This window comes from Daucus carota, chromosome 1 (genome assembly GCF_001625215.2).
Source record: "Daucus carota subsp. sativus chromosome 1, DH1 v3.0, whole genome shotgun sequence".
In the NCBI taxonomy this organism is placed as follows: Eukaryota; Viridiplantae; Streptophyta; class Magnoliopsida; order Apiales; family Apiaceae; genus Daucus; species Daucus carota.
Window position 1 is genome coordinate 4,571,126 of NC_030381.2, and position 22,159 is coordinate 4,593,284.

Genomic DNA, 22,159 nt, shown 5'->3' on the forward strand with positions numbered 1-22,159 from the left:
TAACAAAATTATGGGTGAAGGTAAATCTCATGTAAAGTTAACCATGAGTAAAAGAAATATATTTATATTGTATCATACGTTATTTTATTTATTGTGCACGACGCGAGAGGTCTTACGGAAACAGCATCAGACTCTTCTCAAAACAAAGTACGTCTGGTTTGGTTTTATCTGCCGTACTCATGACAATCACATCAAATATTTTGATCTTTACCTTCAACTGATTATTAATAAATTTATCTAATCAATTACTTCTCAACCTTATAATTTTATCATCTTTCAAGGTCAAAAATGATATTTTTATCTACAATAATCCTATTCTGAACCATCAACACGGAATTTCACATAAATAGAACTTTTCAAATTTTTATCAATTAATTGCCAAAAAACATTTCAAAAACTTTTTAATAATTATTTTTTACTCTTGGCAAAAAATAATAATTTATTTTCACTTTCTATGACTATGACCCGACCCGACCCGCATATGGCGAATCAGAAGATTTAAAGCTCAATTTAAAAACCAAGGCCAAAAAGAACAGGAGCACAAAGCAGCGGCAACACAACGCTTGTCAGTAAGATTCTCTCTAACCCATATAATCATATATACATCATCAATCTGTATTTATAACTCTGATTACACATCTTTCATAATCTTTTTGTTTGTATGTATGTATGTATTCATATGTTTTGTTAAGCTTCTCTTTTGTTTTAATTCACTTAATTATGAAAAAATAATGTATGGTACTATATGCATTTACTGGAGCTACACATATGTGTGTTGTAATATATCTGCGTTGCTACAATTTGGGTAAATTGGGTATGGATTAATTTGCCAAGATTTGAACTTTTTTAGGCCAATCTAATAAAGTTTATGCCTTTACTATCAAATTTTCAAGATTTGATTTTTCTTCGAGCCAAATTTATTAAGTTAAATGTCTTTATTGATTATAATTCCAAGATTTGATATTCTTTTTTGAGTCAAGGTTATCGAGTTCATGGCTGTAGTTTGTAATTCCAGGATATTGATGTTGTTTTCAAGCCAGGCTTTAGATGTTCTTGCCTTTAGTAATTGTTTATCCTAGTTTTGATATTATCTCGAGCCAAGTTCATGCCTTTAGTAACTAAAATCTATGATGCTCAGACTCTTTTAGAAGGATCCGACACGGAACATATCAGGGTGTCAGACCTTTCAAACCTCAAAATTAAAGACCCAGGGACACGTTTTATAAGGATCCGACACTTGGATTTGGACACTGCAATTATTATTTTTAATTAATATGATAGTTCTTATAAATAAATACCTATCATTCTATTATACTGCATAACAAACAATTGCACAAATTAAGGCAAAAGTTGCTTCGTTTCTCCTTTTACATCCATTTCACCTCTGTTTCTTCATATATTTTCTTATTCCTATCTTCCTCTTAGAGATAGGTCACTGAAATTAAAGATAGGTTGTCTAAGATGGAGAGTCTGATTTCTGGATGATGTTCGGATCCGGATCCCAGTGTCAGTGTCAGTGTCGTGTCCTGTGGACACGGGTACGGCTGGGTTTTCTGGAGAGTCCGAGCATCACAGACTAAAATTGTGAGATTCGGTGTTATTTTCCAGCCAAAATTATAAAGTTCATGTCTTAAGCAATTATGTTTACTGGATTTGATTTTGAGCCAAACTTTTCAAGTTCATAAAATCATGCCTTTAGTAATTATCATTCCAGGATCTGATGTTTTTCACTGGCCAAGTTAATCAAGTTCTTGCCTTTAGTATTTTCCAAGAGTTTATTATTTTTCAAGATTTGATTTTTTTTTTTTGAGCCAACCTGATCAAGTGTATGCCTTAATAATTATATAGTTCTAGATTTGTTTTTATTTGGAGCCAGCTAATCAAGTTCCTGCCTTTTAGTAATTTATTTTCAAGAGTTGTTTTTTGTGCGGAGCCAACCTAATCAAGTTCATGTCTTTAGTAAATCATATTTTCAAGATTTGATTTTGTTAAAGTTCATGTCTTTAGTAGTTATGTTTTCAGGATTTGATTCTTATTTGAGCTGCTGAATCAAGTTCGAGCATATAATTATTGTGGACTTAAAAGTAAATTACCATGTTCTTTGGCAGCACAAGTACACACGATGCCTTCCATGATAGCACAGATCCGACTAGTGAGTTCACATCCTGAAGTTTATGAGCCATGTGAAGATTCATTTGCGTTGGTTGATGCGTTGTTAGCTGACCGAAGTAAGTTGTTGGAACACCAGCCAGCGTTATGCTTGGAAATTGGTTGCGGCAGTGGTTATGTCATTACTTCCCTAGCTCTTATACTTGGACATGCGGAGAGTGGGGCGTACTATATGGCTACGGATATTAACCCTTATGCAATACAAGTGACTAGTGAGACACTGGAAGCACACGGGGTTTATGCAGAGTTAATAAGGACTAATATTGCATCTGGATTGGAGGGGCGGTTGGATGGGTTGGTGGATGTTATTGTTTGCAACCCCCCCTATGTGCCAACTCCTGAAGATGAGGTGGGTCGTGATGGGATTGCATCTTCTTGGGCGGGAGGGGAGAATGGTCGGAGGGTTATCGATAAGATACTGCCTATTGCTGACAATCTTTTATCAGAAAAGGGTTGGTTATACATGGTACTCCTAGCAGAAAACAATCCCTCAGAAGTCTGCCTTCAAATGAGAGAGAAAGGATTTGCTTCTAGAATTGTTGTCCAGAGATCAACAGAAGAAGAGACTCTTCATATAGTGAAGTTTTGGCGTGATCCTGATATCCAGATAGAGAATAATGAAAGTAGATCAAAAAATAGAAATGGTAATACAAAAGCCAGCGAGTCATTTTTTACACAGATGTCTCGTTTGTCCTTCTGGAAACGCGACAGTGAACAATAATTGATGTATCAAAAGGTACTGAAGCCTTTATTCTTTAGGTGTATACATCCATGCTCTGGTTTGCATATGTATTCTAATTTTTTAATTTTGATTTCTTTGCTTTTGATTGATCTCAAGTGTGTATAAGATTCCGTCTATAGGGTATTTCCTGTTTTCTGGTTTTATTCTAGGTAATGATCAGCCAAATTCAACAAATAAGTTTATAGATCATGAACTAAATTACTAATGACATTTTAGAAAGCTTGGGTCTGAATTGCTACTTTATGAGTATGTTAGAATGTAAGTGAAAGTATACAACACTTGTCCATACATGAAGAGGTGCATATATTAGTGATAAGGAAAATTCCCGTTTTCAAGTAGATGGATCACCCCAACATAGTCAATTATTACCACCCGCTTTTGTAATTTGGTTGTTAAAGCATTAGAAAGTTTACATTTTTGGGGAATCTGAATTTAATTAGAGAATGGCTGTACTATTTTTGTATTTGTTATATGGCTTAATCCATCCAGTCTCTTCATCATCTACCACTATGACATATGCACTACCTTTACATTTAAATTATGGGTATATTTTGCAGTATGTTTTTTCAAATTATACCCATGGGCTGGATACTAATACAATATACATGAGATATGTACTAATATTAAATCCAAAGTCTAGCTGCAAAACTTGAACTGATTGAGGATTTAATACATTTTTGTCTGTGTAGCTTGACTCTTTATTTTATATTTCTTTTAAAACTCCGTGTATGATGTGTTTGATATAATTCTGTATAGGAATACACTTGAGCGACTTCAGTTACTTTATGGAAATTGTTTTAGTTTAACGTTTGTGTCATATTTTAACTTAAACAATCTGTACTCATTAGTCTTTAATATGTTCATATTGCTTGCTATAATGTTGTCTACAAATTAGTTTACATACTGTAATGAATGAGGGATGTAGAACTACTTTGCATCTCAAAACGTCTGGCTATATTTACTTTGCATGTATTAGGGACCAAACTGATCTACACAGCAATAAGCATCGTACTGGAAATGTTTGTTCTTACATATATCAGTGTCTATCATGATCATAGGCTTTGATGTCACTGTCCTTCGCAAAAGACATGCATACATACTCCTTTTGATGAGGAACGGGAAAGAAAATAAAAGGCGTCTTTTTTTTTTTTAGTGAATAGTTTGATCATTTTTAGTGTTTGGAAATTAGTGTAGTTTATTTAATTATATATGCAGGGCTACTAGTTTATTAGTCAAGTAGTTTATTTATAATAAAGCCCAATTGTTAACGGGCCTTAGTCCGGTAGGTATTTTATTGTCTATATGATGATGTAATCCCCACATATCATGGTAGCTTTGATATACGAACATTGTTTTCTCTGAATTGGAATTGATTATTGTCAATTTAGGGATTAAAACTTGGGGTAGTGATTTGAATTGCGATTCAATGGCCTGAGGGTTTGTTTATCTTAGCTTTTGCTATCTTGTCCTGTATTTATTCATAAATATCCTACTACACATATTTAGGGTTTATTCTACTTGCTAACATAGTTTCTTCCGGAGAAAAGAGTTTTAATAAATTAAACGGAGTTTGATAATAATTTACTTTACCAGTTTGAAATTTAAACGTGTGTTTATCTAACAGGAAACCACACAGATCTTACAGTTCTTGATGCCGTACACATGTTATATCCTCTGATGTTTATCTTTATGATATTTTTCGTATCAGCTAAATAATGTAGTTGAATCTCAGGTGAACATGAAATTAGCTACTCTAATGTTTCTCTTCAATCTGTTGTGCTCTCTGGAAAGTCACACTTATGTTGACTTCTTTCTTTACACTTCTGGTTTCTTGCAGCTTCCATGTCCGAAATAAACACTAAAACTCAAACTGTTAGTTAAAAAGTTCATCATCGAAAACATGAGCTATATTTGCCATTTTCCCGCTTGATAATCTTAGTTACTTGTGACATGCATGTCTGGAGGTGATTTCATATTATTATGCTGCATGGATCAAACAGACATGTCCATAGTTGTTTTATATGAATTCTGGAGTATGATCTAATGTTTTCGTCAAGCCTCTCTTTGTATTTCATGTTTCAGTTTGTTCTTCGATAACCATTCATTCTGTTCTTAGTTAACATATCTATCCTTCTCATTTTCTTGGTTGCGAGTAGTCCAGGAGGCTTCTCATTCCTCAAAGTCAAAACACAGGCCTCAAAGTGAATCGTAGTATCTCTTAAACAAGCCTTTCAAGTTTCTGAGCATTTTTTGAATTCTTGGGACATTACAGATCACAGTTCTTTTATGTTCTTGGTGAAATCCATAAGTTGTGATGCTATAAACCAATCAGTGTCTTCGCCAGACATCTTGTAGATAAATCTCTCAAGCTCCCTTCATCCGCAATCACTGAACTCCGAAAACTTGTAAGTTTGTCATTGTAACCGAAGGTTGCAATCTGCAGCGAAATATATACTGGCGATGATTGCAAGCTCCATGAACCAGTTGCAGACTTGCAGCAGATCAATCAATTGGCTTCTATACGTTTCTATTAAACCCTCCAACAATATTTGAGCCTTAATTGAAACCATTTAGGCAGCCTGTACATGTAAAATAATTTCAAAGGACATGCAGTGGCGGAATTTCTTCAAACCAGTCGAGGGTTAGATGAAAAAATCTTGTGACTTTTAGGAACAAAACATAACTGCATTTGGGTTTTGATGTTAGTTTAAGTTGAAACAAAATACCTAGAGATCTTTTTGAGCTATTATTGTCTTAACCTATATCATTCAGATTCGGCTAAAAATGTCCAACACAAATAAATATTCATATATCGAACTAGATAATATGTTAAAAAATAATATTTTTAATCAAAAACAAGTGTCGATATTCAAGTGTGTGTTGAGTGTTTAATACAGGTACTTCGAGAAAAAACACTGACTACTAAGAATGTGTTTGTATTGTGGTATAGGATGATGCATGCGTGCCAGGATTTGATGTATCATGTACGTGGATATCAGGAATCCTCGTCAGCAACACTAAAAACTGGAAGCAAAACCAATTCCTAACGTCTGCCGATATTCACACAGTTAGGTATATTTAAACATATGTCGATTAAACAAATTATGTGACATACTTGACACATCTTGAAAGGGCAAGAGATCCTGTGGGGTGCTCACTCATAGATGTGCTTTTAGATCACTCCAAAAAAGCCGAGGCAATCACTGTAAAAAGATGAACACTTAAATTCCGAAGTGAAATCAATGTTCGAAGGGGCTAAAAGCCTAAAACTAGTTTCTATTAAATTACGAGTGCCTAGGAGTTATCTTCTAAACATCGTGGATGACTGTCGGGGTCACGAGTCGGAGAATGCTATTCCCGCCCCTGAACTTTAAATCAATCCCGGACTTGTCCTGATCCTAAATTATTAATCAAAATTTGTTAAAATAGGATCTTTGTCCCAATAATCCTATCAATCAATAAAATTAACCAAATTTTATGATAGGACATGTCCTTACCGGATCAGGTTTGCACGGATTTTTAAATTTATATAATACTCCCTCCATCTCAAATTAGATGACCTCGTTGACTTTGGGCACACAATTTAAGGTTCATTGACCGCATAGCTACATGACTTAATTTTAAAATTTTATTTTTGTAAATAAAATTAAAATATGAAATTTTTATTTACAAAAGAAAAAATAAAAAAATAAATTTCGAAAGTAGACGATCAATGCAACTGAAGTTGGGATGGAGGTAGTAATACTGAAAGAATAAAATCATCATGTGATGATTCTGTTTAGTGAAAACTAGGGGTATAGCTTATCCAAAAACAGACAAAGGCACTTAAATCTTTTTCACCACAGATTTACCAGCTTTACCACCACTACCACCTTCCACTGAGATGAAACAAGGTGTAGTGTAGTGTTATCAAATTCACAATAAAAAATTACAAGGAGGAGGAGAAAAGAGTTTAAGGAAGTGTGATGAAACATTAGTAAGTGCACTTGACAATGATGGGAGACAAATAAAAGGCAGCACAAATTAAGAGCCTCATTGGTGAAGTTCCCATAGTTGATATGGCATATGACTCACACTTAGCTTAAATACAAAAGTTCAAATAAGGTATGTAAATCCTCATTGGCAATACATAAGTTAAAATAGATAAAGAGGGATATCCACCCATATCATCTTTTATCATGGCCCTAATCATTAATTTTAAATCTTGTAATTATTCTTTACTTGATTGCTATGAGTTTAGGTCCACTATAAATTGTATTTAATTAATGTTTAATGCTTAATATATATCTTGGGAAAGGCATAAACAAAAGAAGTAATCATCTTATGCATGAAGATGTGACTTTTTACATATATTAAAGATGCACATAGGGATGAGAATCCATATTTGAGCTAGCCCAACTCATTGCATGCCCTTTGGTGATTTAGTGGAATTTGACACAAGCAGAGAAGCTGCCAAATACTGGTAAAGGGAGATCTGAATTTTAGGCAAAAAAGACCCGGAGCCCGTTTGACGGAGTTTAAAATTGTGATTTATGATTTAACATAATTTAATGTGATAAATTAAAATTTTAATATGTCTGGTTGGATATGGGTTAATAAAAAATATAATAATAAAAAAGTGATTTATGACTTATTAGTAACTTTTACAAAAAGTTTAAATAATTAAGTCACTGAAAAATATCTCATACTAACTTTTGACTCTGAGTTAGTTTAGTTTTTATTTTAAGACGGCTTCCAATTTATTAGACAAACAAATATTTTTTGGTTTAGAATCAAAAATAACTTAAAAACCGGGCTCAGAGACCAGGCAAACTGGCTTCCGGCTCCAACCTTTCTTTATGTTCAGTACTGAGAAATAATTAGCAATCGATCAAATAACTTCTTGTCATGTGTGTAGCTAGTTTTGTAAAGTTGTGTAAATCCAAATCTGGTTCACAAAGTGTAGTTCGGTTTTCATTTGGTGGAATCATCATCATAAAATGTTATTTTCACAAATTTAATGATCTAATTTAGCTGGTACTAATAAAACTGATCGAACCAAATTACTGGTTCGGTTCCTCTATTTTCTAGTTATAATTTGCCATGTTTTTTTTTAATAATTTGCGATCCGATTTCTTTCTTGTGAATCTTTCAAATAAAAAGAAAACTAGACCAAGTATAATCACAGACGGAACCAGGAATTTGGGTTGTGGTGGGCTTGACAAGTGAATAACGATGAAAAATCTACTTTCATTCATGCTAGCAACCGAAGAAAATGAGCTCTCCACCCGGTTAATCAACATTCTCTATTCTATTTTCTGAATTTACTTGATTATATGATGTTGGACTTAGTTGATAGTAGGCTTGGACTTACTTGACACATAAATTACATAATATATATAACTACTAAATCTTTTTTTAAAAAAATTACCCTGACTTAAGCCCAGGTAAATCCTTCTATACTTCCGTGTCTGAGTATATCACATTTTGACCTGAGGTAGATTCAAATTTATACGGCAGAATATTCAGAATAACCAGAGGAATTATCACTGAATGACGAGAAGTATGCACATATATGATCTAAGCACCTAGATAGCAAGTGCTTAATAATACTAAAAATAAGAAAAGCAGAAAAAGTCACAATCGAGAAGAGAAGAATAGATTAAGCACATATATCATGTTATAAAATCGTAATCAATAAATACTACACAAGCATCTCCCATTATGTAAAATTTGTTGAACCTATATGATATTGTGTTCCGATGGTATTGACTATATTGATTGGTTATAATTTAAAGATAATATGTTATTAATATTTAGATTATTATAAATAATATATATCAGTTTAATATGATAATAAATGATTTGTAATCTTCCTACAGGTTTGTTACGGACATGAGGTTCCACAAATATAATCAGAGATTGGTTAAAATTATAGATAATAGGTAGGTATAGCTGGATTGCGATTTTTTGACGAAATTGATTATATTTTTTATTTTTGATATGTTAAACCCAATTTTTAGCTAAGGACTATTCATAATTGGAATATGATGGTTTATTTGCAAAGTATTAAATCCCGTCGAGCTCAATTATTTGTGCAGTTAAAACTTGAAAGGCTAAACTCATAGACTCATAGTACAAAATTTATTTGTTAATCATGTTAATTTGTCATGAATCTATCACGCCTGGTTATTAAATCATAATTAATAAATTATATATAATACGAGGATATATTTTGCAAAGAATTAAATAATAATGCTGCCACTTGTAACAATGATCATAATAATCCATGAGTGTGATCTTAATGATACGCACCTTAACCTTGATCTTTAGTCACACGTATAAAATAATATTAAATCCTTGTATAATACATGTGCTGCATGCTGTCGTAATAAAAAAAATCAGAAAAAAAAATCTTAATATAGGCAGTAAAGTATTTTTTTAAATCAAAACGCGTGTAAAATAAAAAAGAACACATGAGGAGCACTTTATAGGCTAGAGCTCGAGTACGAGGAATGTGCCATCGCAAAGTTCGAAGCTCCTCAACACCCATATAAATTAATCAGTTGCAAAATCCTCGGACAAGAGACATTTACGATAAATCCAACGATATAAATAATTTTACAAATAATTATTTTTATAAATATCTAAAGTATCAAAAATGAATCTTCCAACGAAACTGATACCATTGTGGTTCGTTTAAAGAACTAACGTATAATGTAAACTTGATTTGCGTATCTTTTATTTCTAGTAGCAGTGCCCTCGTGCTAATTTTTTTTTAGCACCTCATGCTTAATTTTATGTTATGAGAGGGATCATCGTTATAAGTAACACATTAAGCACATTCTACAGTGATCTTGAGCGGTCGATTATAAATAAGATATTTTTAGAAGAAAAAATTATGTTGGAAAGTTAAAATTGTAGAACGAGTCATTTTTCCGCTAAAAGATACACTTTTCGTGTTTTTTCATTAAGATTGAAGTTAATTATTTGAAAATGTTATTTCTAGAGCAACAATTTTGTTTCCGGAGCGGAATCCACATAAATCATACAACTTCAGTACAAATTTCTTCAAATTGCTCCAGAAATTAAAAAGCTGCTCTAGATATAACATTTCTCTAATTATATATATATATATATATATATATATATAATTATTGTATATAAGTGAAATCTATTTGTATATATTAATTAATTATTATATATAAGTGAATGAGAAGAAATTACATGATAACTAAATTTTATATATATTATATATAAAATTCGCCAAACCACTTTGTTTTTTACTCTATTATATTATATAACTGATGCAATTTTGTAGAATTATTTGCACCGTCATGAATCATAATCATACTAAAAGCACATAACCGACCATCCATACGGCCGGTTATAAGTGTTAAATACGACCAATTAACATAACTGACCAAGGTTTAACCGACCACGTTTATCGGTCGATTTTAACTTTATAACCGATTGATTACATTCATAACCGACAGTATTGGTGGTCGGTTCTGACCTGTTTTCCGTGGGTGTATATACTCTAGCAACATGTAAGACATTTTTCCTTTGTCACAAGCAACATGTAAGACTTAAAAGTATACTATATCAAATTAAAACATACAAAACCTTGAGGCTCTGGCTACTTATATAGTATCTTACAATCAATCACCATAGCTAATAGTAATTCCATAATTACTTAACTAACTAATCAAGAAGTGACAACAACTTCACTCATTTCCAAACCTTGATGATCATGATGCTTATTACTATAATCACCATCTTTAATCACCCCATTAACATCTTCTTGAACCTTCTCTCCTTGTCTAGACTTGACATACAATCCATACACATATGAACAAAATCCCCACCCACACAACACCGCCGACACCGCCTTCCCGCCGTCGAATTTATCGCCGTAAACCACCACTCCTCCCACCACATTAGCCCCCGTCAAAGCCGTCATGCAGATAGCTCCGGTGAGCCCTGAGGTCAAGAAGACCATCCCTGCCGTCCCCATGAAACATAGCTGCCACGTCACCACGTTGCCAATTATTGTCAACCAATAAAAACGTTGCCCTAGATCAAACCCTAGCGAACTTTCTTGCATCATCTCGGAGAAACCACCGTCCAAGGCCATCCCCACGGTGGCCAGCACCGTCGCAGAGGCCTCCATGATCAGCTGCATTTCCATCACCATGGAGTAACAGTACACTTTCTTGTAAATTATTTCCATAATAGGCAAGTAGAGCGCGAATAATAACCCAGCCCCCACGGTGCAAAAATAGCCAATAAAATATTTTTCCCGGGTCAGGCCGTTGGGCTTGTCGTGGGTCGAAGTGAGGCCCAGTAAGACGGAGGCAAGAGACAAGAGGACTACACAGTTGAGATTAGAGAATGTGATTTTTTGTTTGACTATGATGACTGAGAGAATGAGGTTGAAAGTGAGCTGAGAAGAGAGGAGTAGTGAAGATGTTGACATGGGCAAGTAAGAGTTTCCCCAAGAGAAGAGGAGATTGTTGAGGCCCAAAAGAAGCCCAACAAGAATAGAGATCATGAGTAGCTTTGGAGTTATGTCTGAGAAGGGCTTTCTCTGAGTTGTTTTCAAGAGATAAAATGGTAAAAAAATGGGAAGAACAAGGAGAGGAAATCCAGCACATTGGACCCAAGTCGAGACCCATCGACTCGAGCCCTTGTGATTGAAGTAGAATTTCGAGAGCAAACTTGAAGAAACCGAGCCTACGAAAAGAAACATGTAGTTTAGCACCAAAAGCAAAATGTAACCTCCTTTCTTTTTAGTAATTTCAACTGTGGTAGCGGTGGTGGTGGTGATGGCGAGGATGTTCTTGTCATCTCCGCCTCCATCTCGGCCTCGTGGAGGCGGGGATGTAAGGTTGGGAGTCATCTCAGGGTGGTGGTGGTGGATTTGGGATGAGGCTTCCATTTGAATGAAGAGAAAGGGTGGAATTGTATGGCTATTTATATTAAGAGCTACAGGGGATCAGGTTCATGTGTTTGCATTAAAAAAAGTAACTTTATGTTGAAAGAGAGAGCAATTGTGTGTGTGTTTTTGTATGGAACGTACGTTTTCTAGTGGAATTTGGAGCGATGGAGCTTTACTTGAGGATACAATGATTGAAAATAAATAAGCACATTAACGTTTCTGTGAAAATAGTTAAACCAGTGGGCTTCATCATTTTCTGTGGGGATATGATTAGGAGAAATCATATGTAAAAAGTAGAAGATAAACTACAAATTAAAGGAACAGTTACTAATCTAAACATCTGGATATCAATTATCATTATCTCTCGTTAATATAATTAAAAGGAACCGTTACTCAACAAAATATCAGTACATTACAAGAATACAAACAATTGGTTTCCGGCCGGTTGTTACCGTTTTACTCGGAAACTGTCTGAGTATTGATCAGAATAAAATGACTGGTACCCAATTTTGTACCACTGGTTTTAAGAGATTGGTTGTACACATGTTATTGAAATCTAAAATAAAATTTATTAGTTGAGTTACTGATTCAAGATTTGTCGGAATTTTTCAATAAAACGAATTTTTTTAGTCAAATCGATATATGAATGATAAATTATTTTATTAAAATTAATCAAATATTATTTCAGAATACCAGTCTTAGACTCTTAGGTGGTATAAATGAATAGATTTCCTGTAGCACTCTCCGTTTTAAATCAATTTTAAATAGCTACGTATTAGTTTCGGTACGAATATTTCACTTGCATTTCCTTTTAATTACAGCCTTTTGTCCTAAAGAAAAATAGGTGTATATTACAGAAATTTCATATATATATATTGATGAAGTAGTGTAGATACATGATGTCTTGATGCATGCACAGACAAGTATAAAAATGAAGCTTATTTGAGTACAAACATTTGACATCTGAAATAGAATCCAATTCCTTGGAAGCAAACTCACTGGAGTGATTTTGTGGTGGGAACAGGAATCTCTGGAATCTTTGTACAATTCTATTTTGAAGCAACATATTTTTTAATACTTTATCTAATTATATGTATATCCACTTTATAATTCTTATTTACAAGAGCTAGGTCATTGTCACCTTAATTCTTCATCTTTATTGCCTCCCTTCCACATCAAGTGCAACATGTATCCTTAATCCTGATTAGCCAATTTCTTGCACATGCTTTTCCTTATTTTGAGTTTTATTCTTTTCCCTTCAAACTGTCTAGCTAGCCAGTTACACCTTGGATCCGTTTGGGAGTGCTGTTAAAAATTGCTGTGCTGTCAGAAAAAGTGCTGGTAAATTAAGTGCTGTTGTAGAAATCAGATAACTGTTTGGTAATTTTTTGATATTTACTTATTTTGAGTTATAATATAAAAAAAATAATGATTTTGGTGATGTTTTATAATGAAATCTATAACAGCATTCTGCAAAAGCTGAAAAGCAGCTTTTTCTAAAAGCATGGGAGGACCTGCTTTTTCTAACAGCAGCTTTTCAACTAAAATCTGCTGTTCGGAAAAGCTGCTTTTAGATTTACCAAACAGTTTTTCACCTGCTTTTCAGCAAAAAGCTGCTGTTGCTGTCTGCAACAGCAACCCCAAACAGTACCTTAGTCTGATAAATTTTCTCCGCTACTTTTTTTATACTTTAAATATCTGCTTATCTCACTTTCACTTTCACTTTTCTTATATTTTTACTCTATTTATTTTATTAACCTCCGTGTTCAACCCACAATACGTACATGGATGGTACATTTGCTACAGTCAAGGCATTGTGTAAACAAAAAATACTGTAATGACATAACTGATCGATACCGTTAACTTTATGCATGTATTCTGTTTGAATGGCTAGCAGCAGTTATAGAATTGTATTCTTTTGCTTGTTTGTGCAACTGAATGGACATCTTTAATATATTATGTCCGACTCTTGTAACATTGCAAAAGGTTACATGCATGCACAGTAGAAACCATTGGGTTGGTATCCTTCCTCTTCTATCTTTTCATAGTCATTTGGTAAAATTTTAAACTGAAAGTATAAGAAAAGTTACATGAATATAGATTGAGTTTATCCATGTAGTTATCTAGATCTTCTTGGGTTTTCTGGTGCGTTTTACAGATGTACTATGTTTACGTGCAATCAGAATTTCAAAATAGTCACTGCTAAATAATACTTTCTCCGTCTCACTCAAATGTTTAGATATGAGTTGGTTACGGAAGTTTAGTAAATGAGTAAAGAGAAAAAAATTATGAAAAATGGTATATCTGAAAAAGTAAAACGTAAAGAAATAATTGAGATAGATGAGCAGACAGTTAATATTTAAAAAATAGATGAGAGAAAGGTTCCTTTTGATCTTTGGTCGAATCGACAGTGTTTTTTACCACATAGAAGCTCAGATAACATAATATGTAATTCTAAGACAATACTCGACGAAGGAATGAGTGCAGCTGTAGCTGATATCTCGAAAGCGAATCGAATCGAATCTAAGGACAACAAAACCAGCAGCTTCTCTAGCTACTTAACATGCCTGCATTATAAAATGTCTGTACGCAAGCAAAACGGAATCAGTGACATGCATAAATCATAGTGTAGGACGAGGAATTATATTCCTTCATGCTTTTGTAAATGTTGAGCCATAGATATTGTGGATGGGGTCGTTTTGAAGAGAATAACACTAGCCAGGCTTTTGGAGCTAGACAGGGGCGGAACTAGGGGGGGGGCAGAGGGGGGCTTGAGCCCCGGCTAGATCAAAAAAATTTAATAAAATTTTTTTTTTTTTAGTCATAGATATATTATAAAATAAAGAAAAGAAAATTTTTGAGCCCCGGATAATTTTTTTTCTTTTTAAAAAAATAATTGGCTAAAACATTAAAAAAGAATTAATTTATTGCTTTAATTGTTGTTTACAATTTTGTTAGTTTTAATTATTAGAATAATCAAAATTAATATAATTAACATTAAAAAAGCAGAGGTATCAGTAATACATATGAACTGAGAACAGAACATCAAATTATCAAAACATATGCCCAAGTTTGTGTTTACATTGCGTTTGATGAAAGATATCTTGGCAATAACCAATGATTTGTCAGAAGCCTTACAACAAAAGACTCAAAATATTATCAACGCCATGACTATGGTTCGAGCTACGAAAGTGGAACTACAGTCATTAAGAGAAGACAAATGGGAGACATTTTTAGAAAGTGTTAAGAATTTTTGTGTTGAGAACTCCATTGAAGTACCTAATATGAATGACACAATACCAATTCGGGGTCGCTCAAGGCGTGAAGGACAAGCTGTTACATACTTTCATCTATACCGTGTTGAAATATTTTGTGGGGTTAGTTACTTACTTTAATTATTTATGTGTCTTTTATTGGTTTAGTCAATAGTACAACTTATCTATTTGATTATGCCATGTTTATATATTCTGCTCAAATTTAATTTTCAGGTGATTGATATTATTTCTCGAGAGATGGAAAATCGTTTTTCAGAGACAAACAGTGAGCTGCTTACTTGCATTGCCTCTCTTGATCCCCGAAATTCTTTTTTGGATTTTGATCATGCAAAGCTTCTTCGATTAGCACAGTTTTATCCAAATGATTTCTCGTTAATGGATCAAGAACTGTTGGGTACTCAGTTAAACAACTTCATCTTTGATGTCCGAAGCGATAAACATATTTCAGAACTTAAGAATATAGGGGAGCTTGCAATTAAAATGGTGAAGACTCGTAGACATACAGCTTATCCTCTTGTTTATCGATTGATTGAGTTAGCTCTTGTTTTGCCTATTGCGACAGCTACCGTTGAGAGAGTATTCTCGGCAATGAAAATTGTGAAGTCTGTAAGTCTAAATGTAAAGACAACCCTATCTGTTACATAGGGATGATAACTCAACAATAGAACAGGACAAGTAAATAACACTACGCCTGCACCGGAATCGGAAGATACGAAGACAAAGGTTGAAGAAGCCATCTACATTCTTGAAGGAATAAGTTCACTGGAAGAAGTTCATTAATATGTTCATGCCTCAGTGAAGAATAAAGATTGAAGTATTCAAGATTGTGGAAGCAATGAAGATGTTGTCCAAGTACTCGAAAGATTTCAGTGCAACCCCTGAAGCAAGATATTTTTATATATCTTGGTTGGTTATTTATAATCAACAAACTGAAGCATAAACTAACCCGGAATGACTGATCAAGAATATTATCAAGCAAAGGATTCAAAGAATTATTTCAGTTCGAGTCGCTCGTGAACCAGACCAGTGCACAGGACGTCAGGACATACGAAAGTATTCAGTGGATTCGATCAACGAATATTTGACCAAGTCAAAAGAACTACTCCTAAAAGTGACAAAGGAATTTCAAGTTAATATATATATTTATATATTTATATTTATGTGATATTAATTGATTATTACTTGAATAAGAAATTAATTCAAGTAATTATCAAATCAATTAATAAATCATAAATATACATATACAAATATATATATTATGAAAAGTCTCCCCGGTCAACCCTCAGTCTTATGAGAGATAACAGGGAAGGAATTTGGTGAATGGCGCAAGGTTGTCTCGTTACTTAGATTTATTCTAAGTAACAAACCTCACCCTTCCACTGTACAGGCGCAAGGTTTGACTTTAAGTCAACACTTGCGCCACATACAGTAAAACCTTCATTACTCACAAATCGATTAAGTCATATATGCTATTACACTGTGGGACTATCTCCTTAGAGGAGCGCAAGTTTTGACCGTGTCAAAGCGCAAGGTTTGACTTAGTCAAAACTTGCGCTTGACACTTAATCAACTCTGTGGCCTTGTATAAATTCTATCTCAAGCCACAGGGGTGTACGGTTAAGCGCCATGTTTGACTCTGGAGGGCGCCATCTTTGACTTTCACAAGTAAAACCACTGGAATATACATATAAGTATATTTGGGGCGCAACTTAGCTATACATATATGTATATATATGTGTATATGAAAGTGGCGCCAATCTCTTGTGATTTGGTGGAGTTAGTTTTATTTTTAGAAAACGAATCCGTCCAGGACGAACTCAAGTCGTCCAGGACGAACTCGTTAACCATGGTTAGTTGTTGGAAAGTCTATAAATAGGGCTTTGTGTTTTCATTTGAAAACAACTACACACTTTGTAAAGTGCACACACTACACACATACGAGAGCTTAGATAGAAGATCTGTTTTGATAGGCGTTTGTGTGTAGAGTGTATTGTAGTCTCTGCAGCCAACCTTCGGGTTTGGATTTATAGCACCTTCGAGGTATTTATCAATATACAGATATACCTTGGAAAATATTGTGTGTTGGTTTAATATTTTCATATCCTCAGAAATCGACCCAATAAATATCCGGAACACGAAACCCATTACAGGACTGCAATTTATTTATCCGCAAGATTCGAAAGAATTTTAAATTGTAGTGAGTATCGTATTCAACCCCCCCTTCTACGATACTTTGGACCTAACAATTGGTATCAGAGCCAGGCTGATTGATATACAAATCAGGATCCTAATCGTACGGAAAATCAAGAACCTAGCTTTTGATATTTGATTAGGGGAAATGTTCTTCCGGTTTGTGTTGCTGAATTTGTCCGTAGGCCTAAGCAAGGATTATCTGTTGGATACTGAACTTTGGACCAGGACTTATAAATTTATATTTTAAATTTTAATAAGTTTATTTTATAAATTTGATTTAATTTATTTTAAACTTATTAATTGAGTTTATTATGAATTAATTAAATTTATTTTATGAACTTAATTAAATTTATTTTATAAACCTTATGAAATTCATTTAATAAATTTGTTCAGATTTATTTTAGACTTGTAAAGTTTACTCTTAGACTTTATTAAGTTTATCATAAATTTTATAAATTTATTATTTAAATTTTTATAGTTTATAATTTATATTTAAGTTAAAATATAAAATATAAATTTAAGAGGATTTAACTGATTATGGATATAAGTTCAAGTTCAAGGGTTCAATTTCATTTGTTCTGGAAGCTATGATTTAATTGGAGACGAGACACTTGAATATTTTCAAAAATTAAATTTATTTAATAAATTTTAATATATTTACTAAATAAATTTGAAATAAATTTATTCTAAACTTATTCAGTTTATTATGAATTTATTTGAATTTATTTTTTAAATATAATTAAATTTACTTTATAGATTTAACTAAGTTTATTTTATACTTTATTTTCTTTCATCTTTTAAAACTTATTTTTAAATTTATTTTCTTTATAATTTAAACTTAGTTTAAATAATCAAGTGTCCCGTAACCTTTTTAATTATTCTACTCCAAGACAAATCAGATTGACATTTAGTTGAGACAGATCAGGCTGACAGATTACAAGACAAACACCGGGCTTTCAAATACCAGATTCTCAGAACCGGTAATGGAAGTACATTGATGACCCAATCCAATTGATTTCTCAAAGGATTATTAGAAGCAGTTTTCTATGTTCGACAAAGATGATTGTGATTCGAAGAAGATTCTATTGAAGACTAATTTGGTACTACTAATAGTGGATTTTGAAGAAGGTACTTCAGGCCTTGATCTGAGTAATTACTCCTACTTGATTATCAGATCACCAGATCAGGATGGGAACTTGCTTTATGAGTGCATCTTCCCAGGGCTCGGAATGTCAACTTTGAATGGCACCACTAGTAGTAGGAAAAAGAGAAGTTTTTGCAGAAGAATCTTCAAGGGATTTCAATCTAACTCAGTGATTCAGGGAAATACAATTACACGGTGAATTGTATCAATGCTAAATCCATCCAGAATCAACTGAACCAAAGACAGAGAATTGTGGAGGTTTAAGGATATAATTATCGAGTTACTACTGCACCAAATCAGTTTCGTGCATTTATGTCAGAACCTTAGGATTGAACAGAAGAGTTTGTAACTACTGAATTTGAGGAAGCTCAAGTCGACGAAAGTTAACACTTTTGAAGAATGTGAGGACATAACTTCAAGGATTAGCATAACACTATCTGAGAGGTTTAGTCATGTCAGATTCAGATGGAATCCATTGGTTTCAAGTGGTGACTCTTCGGGGTTCAGTTCGACAGGTTGTTTGAAAACTGAGTTGGTCAGTACACACAATATTGATTGGTATCTTTAGCAAAGAATGGTTGCTATATATATTTGAAGCCACGACAAACAAGGATGATAGGGCTTGTCTGAAATTCAAGTGGATGTTTTGAAAGAAACATCACAACAAGTTCTTATGCTATTTTAGGAAAGGTGTGAGCTGGATCAGTTGCTGATGAGAAGGATGATTATGGTTATCTGGCTATCCTAGCATTCTCTGAAGATGACTCAACTCGCACATCTCAGGTACGAATTCTTTCTAACTATGCAATACATATTTCTTTATATTCAAAGCATGTTATAAATCTCTGAGTAGAATTGTTTAACACACAAGCACAAGCATGATAGCATCACAATAGATAATGTTGAACTAGTATGCTAGGTCATTGTTCTGGTAACTAGGATTGATGATAATCTTGTGCATGTGTCTTTAGCAGATTCTTAACATGTGTATGAATATTTAGGATTTGATTATTTGCTATGGTGAGATTAGAAGCTTTCCTTTGGAAAACAACTCTTAGTTTTAGGGGTTATGATCCTAGCATATATAACTTTGTTAAAACATTTACTTTCAGATTCCCTAGTACAATTAGATTTGCTTATTTATCTGAATTGTTTGTTAAGGAATTTATTTGTTCTATGATGGAATGTCTACCTTCTGTCAGTAGAACTTTTAGAACTTCATGTTAGATCTAAAACTGACTTAGGTAATAGAGATAGTATAATGCCATATAACAACAGATTGGGATTAATATAAATTGATAATGTGATTATTAATTTCTTGTGTCTAATCCATATGCTTTTCGAAGATTATTGAATATATGTAATTCTACTTGCTACCTGTTGCACTTGTGTTAATTGGTTTAAGTAGAGAGTACTGAATCTTCTGAATTGCATAACTGCCTACCTTGCTCTTGTCTTATCTTTGATTGTTTGCCATGTGTATTCAACATCATGTCTGCTTATTTTCATGAATGCATGTCTTTGCACTCGCATTGATTTTAGAAAAGCATGTTTGAGAATTACATTAGGGCAATGTCTAAATAAGAATTAGCATGTTAAGGTTACTTCTGTTGTTACCGCTGTTAAAGAAAAATCTCTAATCCATCCGGACCCAGTTATGATTGGGGACCATAGAACTCTTTCCATTTGTGATTGCAGGTTACATATGTTCCATATGATTTTTGGTGCACTCTGTTTGCTGAGTAGCTGAAATCATATGATTCACAAAAGTACCATGTTAGCAAATGTGATCGTGTGAGCAGTTCCGTCAATAATCTTTGAAAGATGACAACAAAGATTCTCTTACGGGACATGCCTGTTTTCCTGGAATGTCATCATGGAAGAATATCTTTCTTGGAAGAGTCAAAGCACAAAAATTCTTAGTATCAGACGGTTCTCTGACAAAGGACATTATGTCAGTTCATGGAATAGTGTTTTATCTCAAATCAGGAAGAATGTGAATTTTGCTCGTAGCTAATATGGAACTTCAACTGAAGATGGAGTGAGCTGTTTCGATAGTAAAGCTTCACGAGATAAGTGTTAGCTATGGCATCTGAAGCTCTCGCACTTGTATGTCAAAACAAGGAGCTCTTTCTATTCGTAAGAAGAGAATTGGTGAGAGGACTACCTCATCTGGAATTCAATATGGATGAAGATTATGAGGTATGTCAATAGGGAAGTCGAAGGAGCATCGCACAGAAGCAAAGATATGACTAACATTACTGAGCCGCTTCAGATGATACGTATGGATTTCTACGGATCAGCTAATGTCATGTCTGCAAACAAAGCTAGATATCTTTTTGCGATGATCATTGACTGCTCTAGATTCTTTCGTGTTGTTCATATGTGTTCGAAGGACAAGACGTCACAAATGAAGGTTGATCAAGATGAACCCTGATCATTGATAAATCCAGAAAGACACCATTCTTGGCAGTGGCCAATCAGAAGCAAACACTAACTCTTGGTATGTGTTTGGAGGAAAATGCCTATTTGCAAGTCTTGCATTTGAAGCTCAAAGAATATTTTCCTCAGCTACTCAATGGAGTCTACAGTCTACAGGGTGATTGTGATTAATCAACAGAAGGTGATTGTAAGTCTGGACAGGACATTGAACGACACTTTGCTCCAAGCTGTTAAAGGTGATATTATTGGTTTAATAATGATTCAGATCCAAGCAGAATCTCTTTGCAAGGATAAGGATTATTAAAGAAATCCCAGCAACAGCTTAGGGGGAGCATTTGGTGGATCTACTAGTCAAACTCAACACCACACAAGATGAACAGGACATATAAAGAACGTATCTGCTTAGACAAAGGGTTTGGAGTCAATATCATTCCCGGGTTCTAGTTCTTAAATGTTCCTAACGGTGAAGTGAAGACTGGGAGAGCTATTGTGAAATGATGTTATTTCTTTGAGTTTCAATCTGAAGTGAAACTTGAGGAAGATTCAGAAGCTCTTAAATGGATCCAGATTGAGTGATTGCACAGCAAGATGATCTCAATCAGTTTGAAAGCAGATTGTGCGGATTCTGATACCCTGACCTAAAGACAATTCAGTACTTAGTACTTGTCGGGTATTCATATTCCAACTGGATAGTTTTGGCTCTGTTACGAGGGACAAGCCAATTTGGTTGCTTAGAGTTACTACAAAGGAGAAGGTTATGAAGATGATGGAAACAGAATCTTCAAGTTCAGGACTCTACATCTTAGGGGACTCAACGACCTTCATGATTGAACTAAAGCACCATTGACGAGACTGGGGTTTAGGATATTACAGTGAGCTAGAAGATGAAGATTCATACAATATTTCAAGGACTTTGCAGTTGCAGATCCAACGGAATTTGTATACCTATTTCTTCACCAGCTCTCTATGAGTTGCTATTCAACACCTGATGATCGTCACAGACATGGTATGACTTCTGACTAGCATATTATCTTAATATCTGTTTGCTAGAGTCATATTTGGTATCCAAATTATTACCTCTCATGATACAAGGCACACACAATACAACTATATGTGCTGTGATACCATGATTATATTATATGTGGACTAACGTCACTTGTGCAAGATAATTGCTAAGTGAATGCAGATTAGTGATATGATGAGTTTTTTGCAAAGTTGCAATTCTTTATGGTCTACTAGTTAGCCTAAAGAATGATGGCAATAAAAAGAAGTCA

General features: G+C 33.9%; 3 protein-coding genes across 8 annotated transcripts; 2 read left to right on the forward strand and 1 right to left on the reverse strand.

Moving 5' to 3' along the window:
* The first annotated feature begins 489 nt into the window (after window positions 1–489).
* LOC108211733 (uncharacterized) lies at window positions 490–5,392 on the forward strand. 6 transcript variants are annotated; one of them, XM_064090986.1, is made up of 3 exons: window positions 595–814; window positions 2,109–2,905; window positions 5,073–5,392. In XM_064090986.1, the coding sequence occupies exons 1-2, from the start codon at window positions 736–738 to the stop codon at window positions 2,888–2,890; spliced, it is 861 nt and encodes a 286-aa protein (XP_063947056.1). In that variant the 5' UTR covers window positions 595–735; the 3' UTR covers window positions 2,891–2,905; window positions 5,073–5,392. The 6 variants fall into 6 exon arrangements, with proteins under 6 accessions (XP_017238921.1, XP_017238928.1, XP_063947056.1 ...); XM_017383425.2 differs by having other exon boundaries at window positions 5,068–5,084; XM_064090988.1 differs by lacking the exon at window positions 5,073–5,392 and adding an exon at window positions 3,668–3,862.
* Window positions 5,393–10,473: 5,081 nt separating this feature from the next.
* Window positions 10,474–11,963, reverse strand: LOC108214895 (probable purine permease 4). Its single transcript, XM_017387138.2, has one exon. The coding sequence runs from the start codon at window positions 11,829–11,831 to the stop codon at window positions 10,599–10,601; it is 1,233 nt and encodes a 410-aa protein (XP_017242627.1). The 5' UTR covers window positions 11,832–11,963; the 3' UTR covers window positions 10,474–10,598.
* A 3,035-nt stretch (window positions 11,964–14,998) lies between these two features.
* On the forward strand, window positions 14,999–15,751 carry LOC135148341 (uncharacterized). The gene is made up of 2 exons (XM_064084196.1): window positions 14,999–15,208; window positions 15,320–15,751. Exons 1-2 carry the CDS (start codon window positions 14,999–15,001, stop codon window positions 15,749–15,751), a joined length of 642 nt encoding a protein of 213 aa, XP_063940266.1.
* Window positions 15,752–22,159: the final 6,408 nt, after the last annotated feature.

Bases quoted from the DNA above. Each gene is read 5' to 3' on its own strand.
- LOC108211733 (XM_064090986.1), top strand. From the start codon at position 736: ATGGTACTATATGCATTTACTGGAGCTACACATATGTGTGTTGTAATA. The intron at 815-2,108 runs GTATGGATTAAT...GTTCTTTGGCAG, and splicing joins CTACAATTTGGGTAAATTGG to CACAAGTACACACGATGCCT.
- LOC108214895 (XM_017387138.2), bottom strand. From the start codon at position 11,831: ATGGAAGCCTCATCCCAAATCCACCACCACCACCCTGAGATGACTCCC.
- LOC135148341 (XM_064084196.1), top strand. From the start codon at position 14,999: ATGACTATGGTTCGAGCTACGAAAGTGGAACTACAGTCATTAAGAGAA. The intron at 15,209-15,319 runs GTTAGTTACTTA...TTTAATTTTCAG, and splicing joins GTGTTGAAATATTTTGTGGG to GTGATTGATATTATTTCTCG.